The sequence below is a fragment of the Erpetoichthys calabaricus genome, chromosome 14, assembly GCF_900747795.2.
Source record: "Erpetoichthys calabaricus chromosome 14, fErpCal1.3, whole genome shotgun sequence".
Taxonomy (NCBI): domain Eukaryota; kingdom Metazoa; phylum Chordata; class Cladistia; order Polypteriformes; family Polypteridae; genus Erpetoichthys; species Erpetoichthys calabaricus.
Window position 1 is genome coordinate 5,369,362 of NC_041407.2, and position 13,355 is coordinate 5,382,716.

The 13,355-nt window shown below is 41.7% G+C and overlaps 1 protein-coding gene across 1 annotated transcript; it reads right to left on the reverse strand.

The window, feature by feature from the left end:
• Window positions 1–717: 717 nt before the first annotated feature.
• Window positions 718–12,990, reverse strand: avd (avidin). The gene is made up of 4 exons (XM_028820104.2): window positions 12,630–12,990; window positions 4,334–4,547; window positions 3,012–3,141; window positions 718–821 (listed from the first exon to the last, which is right to left on the reverse strand). The coding sequence occupies exons 1-4, from the start codon at window positions 12,681–12,683 to the stop codon at window positions 779–781; spliced, it is 441 nt and encodes a 146-aa protein (XP_028675937.1). The 5' UTR covers window positions 12,684–12,990; the 3' UTR covers window positions 718–778.
• Between the last annotated feature and the right edge of the window lie 365 nt (window positions 12,991–13,355).

Genomic DNA, 13,355 nt, shown 5'->3' on the forward strand with positions numbered 1-13,355 from the left:
GTAAACTGCAGCAGTAATTTGTTATTTATTAATAAAGTGGCCAGAATAAAACCTGCAGCTGTGGTGGTCCACCAGAATCCAAGTATGATAATGGTGGACATTCCAACCATTACATACAGGTCAAAGGAGGTTATGGTGAATTTTTAAACACAAAGTAGTGAGGCCTCACCTGGAGTACTGTGTTCAGTTTTGGCCTCCATATTACAAAAAGAAATAGCACTACAGAAAGTCCAGAGGAGATCAACAAGGCTAATATTGGGATGAAGAGGTGCAAGATATGAGGAGAGATTGATAAACAGATATGGGACAAGATTGATAGGTTTAAAAATTATGAATGGAATTAGCCTGGATCCACTGTACTATCACTTTAAAAGTATGGTGGGGGCAAACAAAAACACCACAGAGCACATTTGGAAGGGGGTTGAAGGTAAAATTGCACACAACTTAAGAGTTTGTCACAGAGAACCACAGACACACATGGCAAAAGTGACCAAGTAGTGTGTAGACAGTAGGACTTGAGGGACCTGCAAAACTCGACTTGGATATTTTGGAGAAATTAGGTGGCTTGAACTGTCGAACTCTGTTGGGCTGAAGGGCCTATTCCCATCAGGTTTTTCTAATGTTCTAACTACCAACATCTCAAATATCAGACTGACAACGAAAGTGCTATGCATCAAAACTCACCAACAATAAATGGTTGGTACAATTAAATCATCCATAACACAATTATAACTGAAAGGTTTTTAATATTAAAATAAAGTCCAATAATTTAGTAGAATCACATGGTGTCTGGCACCTTGTAGAAAGTGTCTTCTCCAATCCTGCAAAGATGGAGAGGCAGAAGTTATTGGAGATCTGGCCTGGACTGAAATCCACATGAAGACAGGAACATTAAAAGAAAACCCACACTCAATATTCATTTGAGTCTTTTTGTAATGCAGATTACCAAAAAGAGACTAACACCAGACCCACCCAGTTGAAAGCAGTTGTGCCTAGATTCGCCTACCATTTTCTTCTACCTTGAACCTGGAAACCCAGTGCAGGTGAGTCACATACAGGTCCTCATTAAAAAAAAAAAAAAAAAAACTGGCAAATTTTGGACAAAATGCCCATTAATACCCTCACCCCAAATCCTATGCCTGCAGTCGAACTCTACCTTTTTCCAGGCTGCATGGTCAGTCTGAGCAAGGCAGCACAAGCCTTAAACTGCTGATGGGGGAAATATTCATTTTATTGTTGCCAAAATGCTCATATGTTTACAGTTAACATGAGGTGTCTTCTGCAAAACTTTCTATGAAACCACACAAAATGACTTTGCTGCTGCATGAGGCAGGCAGCAAAATTGACAAGTCACTTTCTGGACTTTCCATACTTGGGTCTTGCTTTAATGCATGTATACCCAGGACTTTTAGATAACTGCCTCATGAACGCATGCGGTTGTGGCCTGCCAAAATCCACAGAGGAGAGAGATGTTCACCTTGTGCCCCAACAATTTTTTTTATTTTTTTTTTTTTTAAATATATAAAAAGCAAGCAGAAGTGTGAATGTTTAGGACCTGATGGCCCATGCCATGAAGCCATGCGCAGCAGCAATGCAAACAGCCACCTGAACACAGACACATTAGGCAGGCTTGCCAGCAACGTCTAAGATAGGTGATAACCGTCCAGTTGTATGGTGCGATTGTCACACTATTTGCTTACCTTCAAGCATATCAAGAAAGTCTATAGTGAAGGAGTAGAATGTTAGGGCTACAAATCAGAACAGGCTCATCCTAGACACCTAGGATCTAAAACTGTCCCCAGTAAGGGAAATTTGGCTTTTTACAAAAGCTCGTTAAAAATACACACAGAATGACTAAAAAAAAAAAAAAGGAATAAAGAAGAACATCTGACTTGGTAGTACAAGTGAGGTGCTATACAGGCACATTACTGTTAGCACAGAGGATCCACAGTTGAGTTTACAGAAACACTTCTGCCCAATTTGTTGCCTGAAAGTCCTCCGTGTTCGTGTTTTAGAGAGGATGCGCAGCATTGTTCATAATGGCACTCAGATTTGTTTTCATTCGCTCCTTCACACTCTCTCTCTCTCTGGGGGGGTCAAGACGGCATCCCCTAACTAAACCTGCCCTTTAAATTAGCTTGTTGATTAAGTGGGCATCTCTTGAAGTGATTGTTACCTTTGGTATGGCAAAAAAATGAAAAATGTCAACCGGTTCCTTGGCTTAAGGGAAGTTAATTTCTGGCAGCAATCAATTCTGGGTGACTTTGGACTGTAGTCCCTGCTGCAAGTGCATTGCAGCTGCTCTGCCTTCCCAGACAGCTGGGTGTAGGGATATCAAAGACAAGTGTGGGTCTACATAAGGAATGAACACATCTATTATAGGATAGGGTTACCTGAAAACCCTTCCACAGTGAAACGACTGAAGAATCTGCAAAGGCCAACATGGTCATTTCAGGGTTAGGGAGAACAGCTTAAAAGGGATGTGTAATGGCAATGCTAGTCTGACTTGGGCTGGTCCACAAGAGTAAGACATCAATGGTACAACAAGGATGGAGTGTGCATGGAGGAGAAGAACAATCCAAATGCTAAAAACAGAGGGTTATGGATTGGTCAGAACCACCCCAAGTCAAGCACCTTCATAAAGCACAATGAAGCTGTGGCTACCATCTGTTCATTCTTTTATGCCCATTTTATTCTGATAAAGAGGCACCCAGGATAAGGTCCAGCTCAAGGAGTAAATCTTGCATGGAGCACCAGAACTAAAAGAGAATGAGCCTACCTTGGAAGTCTGGCTTGTTAAAGGAAACTGAAGTACTTAATGGGGAGAGGGGGGAAAAAAAAAAAAAAAAACCTACAAATGAACAAAGTAATGAGGTACAGTGGCATCTGTCCCATTTTAAATCTTCCACTTTCACCAACTTCACCGTTGGTTTTAAAGGAAACATCAAGGCCATTTACAGCTACCATAGACCAAAAAAAGTTGACAAGCTTAGTTAAAAAAAGTAGCCTACCTGGTGCTCTGCCAGATGTCTTCTGACGCTTCAGCCGGTGATCTGAGCAGCCACAGGGTCTTCAGCATCTGATGACCTGGATGACCATCCATAAGTGGGAAGCACTGACCCACCCAGGAAGTTGTTGAGCCTGCACACAAACGGGTTAGTGGAAGACTAGAAACCCTCAAGTCTGTACAGTCACTATTTATATAAAACCATTGTGTATTTTTGTAATAATCTACTCAGCCTGGCTTCCCAGGTGTCCAGTATTCACTGGTTTGCCACATTTTAAGTAGGAGCACAGTGATTAGCACAAGGACACACTCTTCCAATGAACTGGGTTCAGATTCCAGCTGAGGAACTATAAATTCTTTACACTCCTAAATTTTCTGTGTACTCCGTTCCTCCCACATACCAAGAATAAAACTTGTTAAATGGACTCTGTTATGAAGGAGCATGGATGTGCTTGCACCTCAGGGTGCCCTGCATCAGATGGGATTCAATCTACTGTCACCCTCTGGAACACGCCAGGGCTTCCAACTCAGATTCTGGAGGAGGACAGCAGTGGCTACAGGTTTTCATTCCAACCCTTTTTCTTAAACAGTTTCCAGTTTTCACTGCTAATTAACTTTGGTTGCCTTCATTTTTATTGACTTGCTATAAGACTCAATCAATTTTCCTGAATCATCATCAACAATAAGAAACGAGCTAACATATGATCAGATCACCCGTGTCCATCATATAATATCTGAAAATAAAAGGTGAAGGACACTGACGTTGATATGCTCAGGTCCACAAAACACAGACAGTGTGTGTTTGGGGATCTTAAAAAAGGAAATGCAGTTTTGGAAATGTCTGCTGTGGCAGAATTGGAGGACAAACAAGTCATGGAATTAAATAATGGGTTTAACAGGAATCGCAAAAAGCAAATAAATGAACTGAATTAGGAGCAGAAACTGGTCACTGATGACTAAAGTGGCAGGAAAAAAAAAGCCTGTAGCCACTGTGGCCCTCCGGGACAGGAGTTGAACGAGCAGGTTTACAGAATTAAATGTCTACATAAAGTATTAGTACACATCCTCAGTAACAGGGGAGGCAAAATTTAAATTTAAGGCAATGCACAGCGATTGCTAAATGTTCTCCCGATGGGTTTGTGCATTTTACCCATAATGTGCTGGCATCCTACTCGGGTGCTGCTCCTGCCTTGCACCCTGTAATTTCTGGGATGTCTCCATCTGCCTTGTAACCCTGCTCTTGATGAGCAGGCTAGGAAGACGTGTGGCTACCATACGGAGTAGCTCATCCAGTTCAGGCAAACATCACGCCAGTAAGCAGCTCACCTTTCTCCCAGGAGACAGAAAAGCCAAAGGTGGGCAGCGGTCCTGAACTCATGACACCCGACACCCTTCCTTTCAGGGGGCTTCCAGGTCCTCGCTCTCCGAGTTTTACCACACTAGTGAAGGAACCTTGAATGTCGGTGGTGCTTGAAGGGTAAATCTGCAATGCTGAGCCGAGATCATTCAGCCACATGCCAGTCAGGTTACAGAGCTGACCCTGGGAGCAAAAAAAGGGTGAAGAACTGAAGTCACTTAAATGCCAACTGCCCCCTTTCATTTGCTAGATGATAAATGTGTGCCCACAACTAGGGTTGCATTCAGCCCCTCTGTTAAGTCCCTTGCTTTTGGGGCTGTCCGATCTTCAATTCTACCAGTCTGTATTCCTGGTTTTAAATAGCAACTGGTATCCAACACTCAAAAAAGATTCAGAGGGATGAAATTCAATTATGTAAATGAAAAGGAATTCAAACAAGTCACTCTACCCACTGTGGAAGAAACAAAGAGTATAACTTAGGAGTTAAACAGACTTAATGTTAAGATAAAATGTTTTGTAAAACTTAAGGCATCCACACCACCATTCCTTGTTCCACCTTCCCCCAATGTAAAATTACCCACTCCACTACTTTTGTTTGTCTAAATATTATACTATGGCCCTAGGAAATGTAAATTCATTCCACTGTTTAGTGTACCAAGGAATATGTATACATGGTATGACAAAGCCACTTGACAGGGGATGAATTTTTCCACCAACATCACCCAAAAGTGCACAAATCTTCTAGAAAACATCCACAAAAATAGCACTGTCCAATCTACTCCTAAACTGGAGAACAAGTCACCTCGGGCTTCATTTATAAAACTGGATTTGATCATGAAAATATGCATATGCAAAAAAAAGAGAAAAGTCCTATAAAACCTGGCATATCTGCCTTGACGCCTCACTGAAACATCCACATATGGACCATGCTAATCATGAAATCATGATACCGCAGAACTTCACTGGCTGGTAGAGCAGCCTTCTCCCAGCTGACACATCGAGATTTTGCCCCTTGCATTCAACAGCATCTGGCTGGGTTCTGCAACGGAGGGCACAGTCTCTTGTGCGGCATTATAGCGCCTCTCCTCTGCGTTGTAGGGAAAAGGAAGTCTCAGCAGGCAGCTGCTATCACCTGGCACATGTACAGGCGTGACTGCTATTGCAATGAATATCATGGGCCACATGAAACACTGAGGGCTCAGCCAGTTACCTTACCAACGAGCCATTAACCACGTGCAGCACCGTCACATCTGTCAAAGTTACCCTGCCTCAAGATGGAGGAATCACGATTTGACCCTGGCAATGGAGACACGGAGTTTGTCAGCTTCCATTATAAAAGCACCAGTGAGGACAAGCAATTAACTTTAGAGCATTTCATATGGAAAATGCATATGCATACACTAGGGCTGCAATGATTTGTCAACTACAAAAAAAATCGATGTGGATTTTTTTTTTTTTTTTTAAATTGTCAACGCGTCAAACAGAACCTTCAATAGAGGCTCCAGTCACAAAGAACCACATTGGTTTTTGTAACTACAATGCGCTACATGAATGTCTGGGGGCAGTATTATTTGTCAAGATTGCACACAGTCCTACCAACGAAGAAAGAACGTCTGAGGAGAAGAACATAGAGGAAAATAAACGTGGTTGCAATGGCGAGTCGGATACAGGAGGGGGAAGGAGATGGGGAAAAAACTCAGACAGAAACTTTCTAAAGTGGGGGAGCACTTCACCGAAAAAGAAACAAAGTTGAATGCAGATTATGCAAAGCGGAGCACTCTTCACTGCAGCACCACCGCGATGCAGGAGTATCAGAAACGCAAGCATCCTGGAGCTGTGATGCGGCCGTCTCTCCAGAATTTCTCTCGTGGCCTGGAACCCCTACAGATTTTATTTTTTTCTCCAGCCTTCTGGAGTTATTTTTTTTTTTTTTTTGTTTTTTCTGTCCACCTTGGCCATCGGACCTTACTCCTTTTCTATGTTAACTAATGTTGTCTTATTTTAATTTTGTATTTTGTCTGTTATTTTTCTTTTCTTCATTATGTAAAGCACTTTGAGCTACTTTTTGTATGAAAATGAGCTATATAAATAAATATTGTTGTTTATACTGACACGGTTAGTTGGTTACTTAGGGTCAGATCAGGAGGGGAGGGACAGTGTGAACAAGACTGAGAAAATAAAAAACTTTTACAAGTAACATAGTTACACCCGATCTGTTCATTTTTTCAAATATTGCATTAGTGCGATGATGTTTTCCCGATTGGTACTATTCAGGTCACACAATGATTTCTCCAAAATGTGACATATTTGTCCCTTTCTTCCCCAAGGGTGCTGCACGCCGACATCAGAAGGTGTAGTCTTATTCAGTGCTAGCAGGAGCACACAAGTGGCCGGTTGCTTGTGCTAAAATGAGCTTGACCTGCTGGCAATTAAGGCACATGTACAGGGTCCACTGAGAAAAGACAAGCGTTCATGGCTCACCATGCAGAGGAACATTCTTTCCTCTGCATGTCCTGGAGTCCTGTGCAGACTGGGCAAGGTCGGGGGGTGAGAAACAAAAAGAAACACGCAGTCACAACCACAAGAAGGTACGCAAATGAATAATGCTGCATCCGTGCCACAATGTTTTCCGAAATGTACTATAAAAAGGTCATAAAATGAATAATTCCAAATATCCTATATACCCATGTCTGTTTTTTGTCAGTGAGGCTTTAACATCACGGGCCAAAAGGTGCATACTAATTCAGCGTAAGCAGGAACACTCAAAATTGGAATAAATAAAAAAAAAAATCAAGTGACAATGAGACACGAACAAGGCAGACTTGCCAGCGTTTGTGTGTCAGCTTTTATCCATCAAGATCAGAGAATTTCCAGTTCGATTGTCTCAAAACACCACTCACATCTACAGTTATTCCAAGTTTCAGATAAAAAGTAACCATCAGATCCCTGGGAGGGCGGTAGTATGTACCGTGACAGAATAAAAGAAAGGTAACTTTTACAAGTACTATACATTTACAGTGGCTGTTAGACAAATCACATGTATGTGTTTATTGTATAACAATAAGAGCAACTCACTATTCAAAACTGTAAATATACAAGGCAGTCAGGATCGAACCGGGGGACTCTCGATTACAAGTCAGCAATTCCTACTGCTGCGCCACGGAAGCTATTGTATCATCCTTGAACCTTTTGTGAAAGTGTTTATTTGATCTTTGCACATTATATAGTTTGTCTACATTTGGTCATTTATTACTAAAATATGAAAAACGTTTGTTTTAACAATGTATTTTTTGGTTAAGCTAAATGCACTTTTTTTGTTTAAAGACTATGCACTTCAGTTTGTATTGTTTAATGTATTTTTTATTGTGATGGTCACACTAATAAAAACCATCTTGATTATTTTCAAATTCATATGTTTCACTGGTTATTTTAATTTGATTATTAAATTTTAATCTTGTCAACGCAGAGACATCAGGGTGACATTCACAGGTGGACAGACGTGAGCAGATGAGGCAAGACATACACTGGAGCCCAGAACAGGATGTGCAACCACAGGTCGCAGGCTTTAAAATAGTCAGGCACGAAATTATCATGACTAATCGAAAAAAAAAAAAAATTGAACGATTAGTCGACTACCAAAATAATCAGTTGCAGCCCTAGCATACACATACATACTGTACATACATATACTTAAATAACAGACTCAAAATACTGAAATCATTCTCTAATGTGACACCCAAGAAATTAAAGACAATTGTACTGGAAATGTGCACAGAAAGTGTTTTTGAATAAAGTCAATTTAAAGAGTCATTTTAAATTAGCAGACTATAGCATTGTAACCGGCATATTTTTAAATACATGCCAGTTAAGAACTTTTCATCTGATGTTACCAAGCTCTTTGCTGTAATGAAATGGAAGAATGGGGAAAGTAAAATGAGTTAGACTCAATCCACCTATTTTCTGTACTTTCTTAATGCAAACTGAGGGTAAACACGCTTTTAAAAATTAAACAGCACTTTACTGGGTTGTGTGGTTCATCATAGAACCACTTCATTCTGGGAAGGCACCTTTGCCTATAGAATTGGTTCTTTAAGCTTTAGGGGGGGGGGGGGGGGGAGAAATAGACAGACTCCTAATTTATGGAAAACACAGAAGGGCTACTCAGCAGGATGATTACTTGACTTATGGATCGAACCAAAAGGTTCTTTATGGATCCTTTTTGAACTAAAAAAAAAATGGTTCCTCTATGACAGGGGTAAGCAACATCGATCCCAGGGGGCCACAGTGGTTGCAAGTTCATTCTAACCCAGTTAATTAAAAAACAAATCCTCACCAATTTCAGACCTTAATTTTAAGGCTCGTTAGTCTGCAACATTAGATTTGTATATTGTACATTTCCTTTCCAAAGATATCTAAACAGTTTGAAGTCTAAAACAATTTTTAGTCTGTCAGATTTCTGTTGTGTTTATTAAACCAACTAGTGCATGATGAATCTACAGAGGTAAAAATGGAAACAAGTCAGAACACTGCTGGCTTCTTTGTTAGTTGCATCTTATTACTAAGAAGGAGCCATTCCAAAACAGCTGTTCAAGACTGAAACAAACAGTTAAGGGTGGGGAACCTTAACAAGCAAGACCACGAAAATGATGAAGCCCTTATTGTTAGTGACATTTTGATGCATCAGCAACAATTGACTTCTCATTAAGAACCTGTGCTGGTACAAAACCCTGCAGCCCTCCGGGACTGATACTGCCTACCCCTGCTCTAGGACATCACTCGGAAGAACCTCTCTGACACTTATTTTTAAGGGTGCAGGAGTCAGAGACTCTGACAGCATGGACAGCAAGGCAAAACAACATGGTGCTGGGGCACCATAAGGCACACTGGTCCACAAAACCTCGAAAGAACTTTTAAGAGGCACCAGATCTAAACGGCCAGCCAACTCAGACATGGGGAAGATATACAAATCCACAAGTGGGCGACAGTTCCAATACCCCAAGCCTTAGGCTGCTGTGCCAATCCATATTACTAAACGAGAACAGTAAACCGGAAGGCACGGACGCAGGTACACGGCAATGGACGCAGGAGACAGTGCGCAGGTGCCTACAGCGCGCGTCTCATAAACCACAAGTGAAGTCTGATCCACCACGAACAAAGGAGTCACGGCTCAAAAACAAAAGAGCTCAACTAATGCCACACAGAAAAGAGGATTCTGCACTGCACCCCAGAGTCAAACGGAAGACAAGGTCCACAAAGATAGTACGGAAGGCGCAAGAAAGTACGAAAGGCGCAGGCGCCTACAACACGCTTCTGAATTAAACGTCCACACTACACAGCATGGTCCGGGTAATAAGAATAAACGAACTCTCCGTATTAAACGTTCGGCACCCTCACATGTCCAAACCATATAGCATATGTGAATCACATTATAGTGATGCATTATTAACAGTACAACCACAGAAAACGCTCCGCATGAACAGTAAGTGCAATTATCCATATTACCAACGGTAGACAATGGATAACTAATGGAGTCACGGTCACGTCTCCAAAACGATCCAGCTCAACTAACGGAGTTACAAAAACGAGCCCGCATGGATAAAATCATTAAACGTGGGCGCCTACAACGCGCGTCTGAAACCGCGGAAGCAAAACTGTCTCGGCTCCAAAACCAAACGGCTCGACTAACGGAGCTACAAAAACGAGCCTGCATGGACAAATACAATGAATGTAGACGCCTACAACGTGCGTCTGAAACTGCGGAAGCAAAGCAGGCACGGGTTCAAAACGAAAGACCACAACTGATGGAGATAAACAAGCCCGCCTGGATAAAATCAATGAACGCAGGTGCCTACAACACGCGTCTGAAATGCCGCAAGCAAAGCAGGCACGGCTCCATGACGGACATACAGAAACGAGCCCGCCTGAATACAATTAATGAACGCAGGCGCCTACAACGCGCCTCTCAAACAGCAGAGGCAATAGATAAACGGCAAAGAAAGGAACGACAAACAGCCGCTAAACAATTCCGCCAATTAGTTGACAACGCATTCTGTAATGAGTCCACTATTAATGAACATTCATTAGGATTAATGAATATCATTTGCTGTCATTGTCATTTACTTAACTTCCCTGAACAAACAACTGGCAATACAACTAATGAGTTTACACGTTGTTGTCAAAAGGGTCAGGTTAGACTGCTTCCTTTAGATGACTTTTCTGAATATCTACGGAAGCTTCTAACAAACAATGTACCCGAAAGGAAACGCTTTATGGACTGCATTAGATCCTACAATAGTTCATTTGCTTTTGCATCTACCGGGGTGAATATCAAGCCACCAGCTGGCAATGGCCCATACTGCTTTCGCGTATGTGGACAAATATTACATCGGATTGGAACAGTGCACCCTGAACCAAATCACGAATGCAAATATGCACAAATCTACGTGTTAGATCCAGATGTCACAATCTATCAACGAATGACCCTTCCTGAAAACAAGCAATACACAGAGCTGATAATGAGAAATGTCGCTGAAGTCATAAACAGTCACCCATTAGCTTAGTCTACAAAAGTACTTACAGGATCAAATTCTAACAATACTGTTTTGATTCCTAGAGTTGACCTTACAAGTTCTGACCTGAAATTACTTTTTACACTTTAACGATGCCAATTTCCCATTAAACCTGCATTTGCGATGACAATCAACAAATCCCAAGGACAAGAGTTGCCATATACCTCTCTGAGCCCGTACCTGGACAACTTTATGTAGCCTTCTCAAGAGTTTGGCATTCATCTGACATTAAAGTTGTAGATACTCCATACCAAGGAAAACTCATTCAAGGACAACACACCATCTTTACTACAAATGTGTATAAAGAAATATTCCAATAAATCTTTCTAATGTGCCATGCTATGGGTTCTGTACTTCCTTTGCTCGTCGTCTACACCTTTACACTCCAATATATCTCATACATACATTAATGCATTTCAGGTTACCCAACACCAGGGGTTGTCGAGCAAAGCGAGCAGGGGGCGGAGCCCCCTAGTGCAGTTATCTAAACTGGTCACAGAGCTTTGCTACCTCAACGCTAACAGTTGAGATGCAAGGGCCATCAAGTACTAACAAGGAAACAAGATTTTTTTTTTTTTTTTTTTTTTTAATAAGGAAAACAAAATTATGTAATATTTCACAAATGTATATCATCATGCAACACACAGACCCAATAAAGACCAATCCCAACCCCCAATAAAAGTGCCAAAGCAGCCCTCCTGAAACACCATAGAGGGGACCATTTTTGGGGCTCAGTTGAGCCATCCTGGTGAAGACTCGACTTATTAATGCTGCGCTCTTTAGCTCGGAGGGCGGAGCTAGGAATTACGTCACACTCGAGTCAGCGCGCCGCGTTCCAATAAAAAACATTCAGAAAAAGATGGACGCCTCCAGGAAAAGTTTGTTGTGCTTGCTCTGTTGGAGCAAACAGCAATTGAGAACAAGGACTTGTGCCGTTTCTTGCGTATGCTGGCACCGTAACAACATTTTCATGGATAAAAACCAGACAGAAGTGGTAACAAAGTATAAATACGATAGCTTTCACTGAAGTACGCGGTGCACGTCTCCATTTTGTTTTGACGTCATCACCTGAAGTCGAAGAAACTTCGAATTGACAGACTAGGCCCGCCTTTACAAGCTGGAAATGCGATTTAAGGCGGCGTTCCTGTAGAGATTTCGGAAAGTCTGAATTTGCACGTTCAGACTGGAACGCAGCTTTAGACCTTTAACAAGTTTCACAAATTGGGAATTCCACAAATCCGTTCACAATGGCTTCCTACTTTTAAAAGGCCTCTCGCTGCATACAATCATACGGGCCAAATTCATGATTTCTTGGTCTCTCGGTATCCTGTTAGGCAGCCTACTAAACATTAAAAAAGTACGTCTCTCTCTCTACATATAATGAATGTTTCCGGAGACACAATTTCATATGCAAAAGGACCTTGCGGAGAATGAAAGAGCTCTTTGACGAACCACACAACCCTGTAAGGCGCCATTAAAAGACTCGTTAAGAGTGAATGCTGCACTTTCAAACGCGATAAAACGAATAAAACCGTTTTGCACAGCGATTAGTAATCAGCGGAATATTTCATAGACATTTATACATTTTACCCCCCCCAAAAAAAAAATCAATACACAATTGATTAATCTTTGGAGCTGCACGAATTAACTCATAAAACGTAATAAGAAAAAACGATTAAAATGTACATTGACTTACCGCGGAGGCTGGAATCCAACAGAGCAGCAACGAAATGGTGATACCCCGGAACATGGTAACAAGAAACACTTTAGTTTATTCAAAAAACAAAAAAAACTTCCTTTTAATAACTATAAACGTTAGGTACGTACACCTTCGCTGAAAAGCACATGAAATAACATATGAGTGTTAATGGAACGAAAGCTGGCGCGCAGCACCCTTATTAGCTCTAAATCAGGAGACTACGTTTCAAAGTCATCACGTGATAAAAGCGCGCGCGCGGGCAGCTTTATCAGCTAATTAAATGAAATCAGGAGACGGCGTATCAAGTCGTCACGTGATAACAGCACGCGCAAGCGGATTCAGACCGCGCCAAGCAATACCTTTTCTGTAACATCACAATAGTTATTGAAAAATAACGGACGCAATTTGGTTTTTTTTTGAGTGGCTCGAATAATCCGCGGACTTTTCACGGGAACCCTAAACGACGCTTGTCATTTCTTTTTTGAGGCACACACTCGGATGCCGTGACCGTTGATCTATCTACTGTACAACTTAATTAAACAGGTCCACGTCACGCAGCATCAGCAGTGGTGGATTCCAAACTGGTATGGGCAACGCGGACGTCCTGTCAGGGTGAGGGAAATCGGAGCGGTGATTACATTCCTGAAATGGTCAATCAATTAGGGGCTCCGTTTATGAAAGTTAAGGGGCGCGCACTTCAGATGATCAGTGGAGACAGCGGCC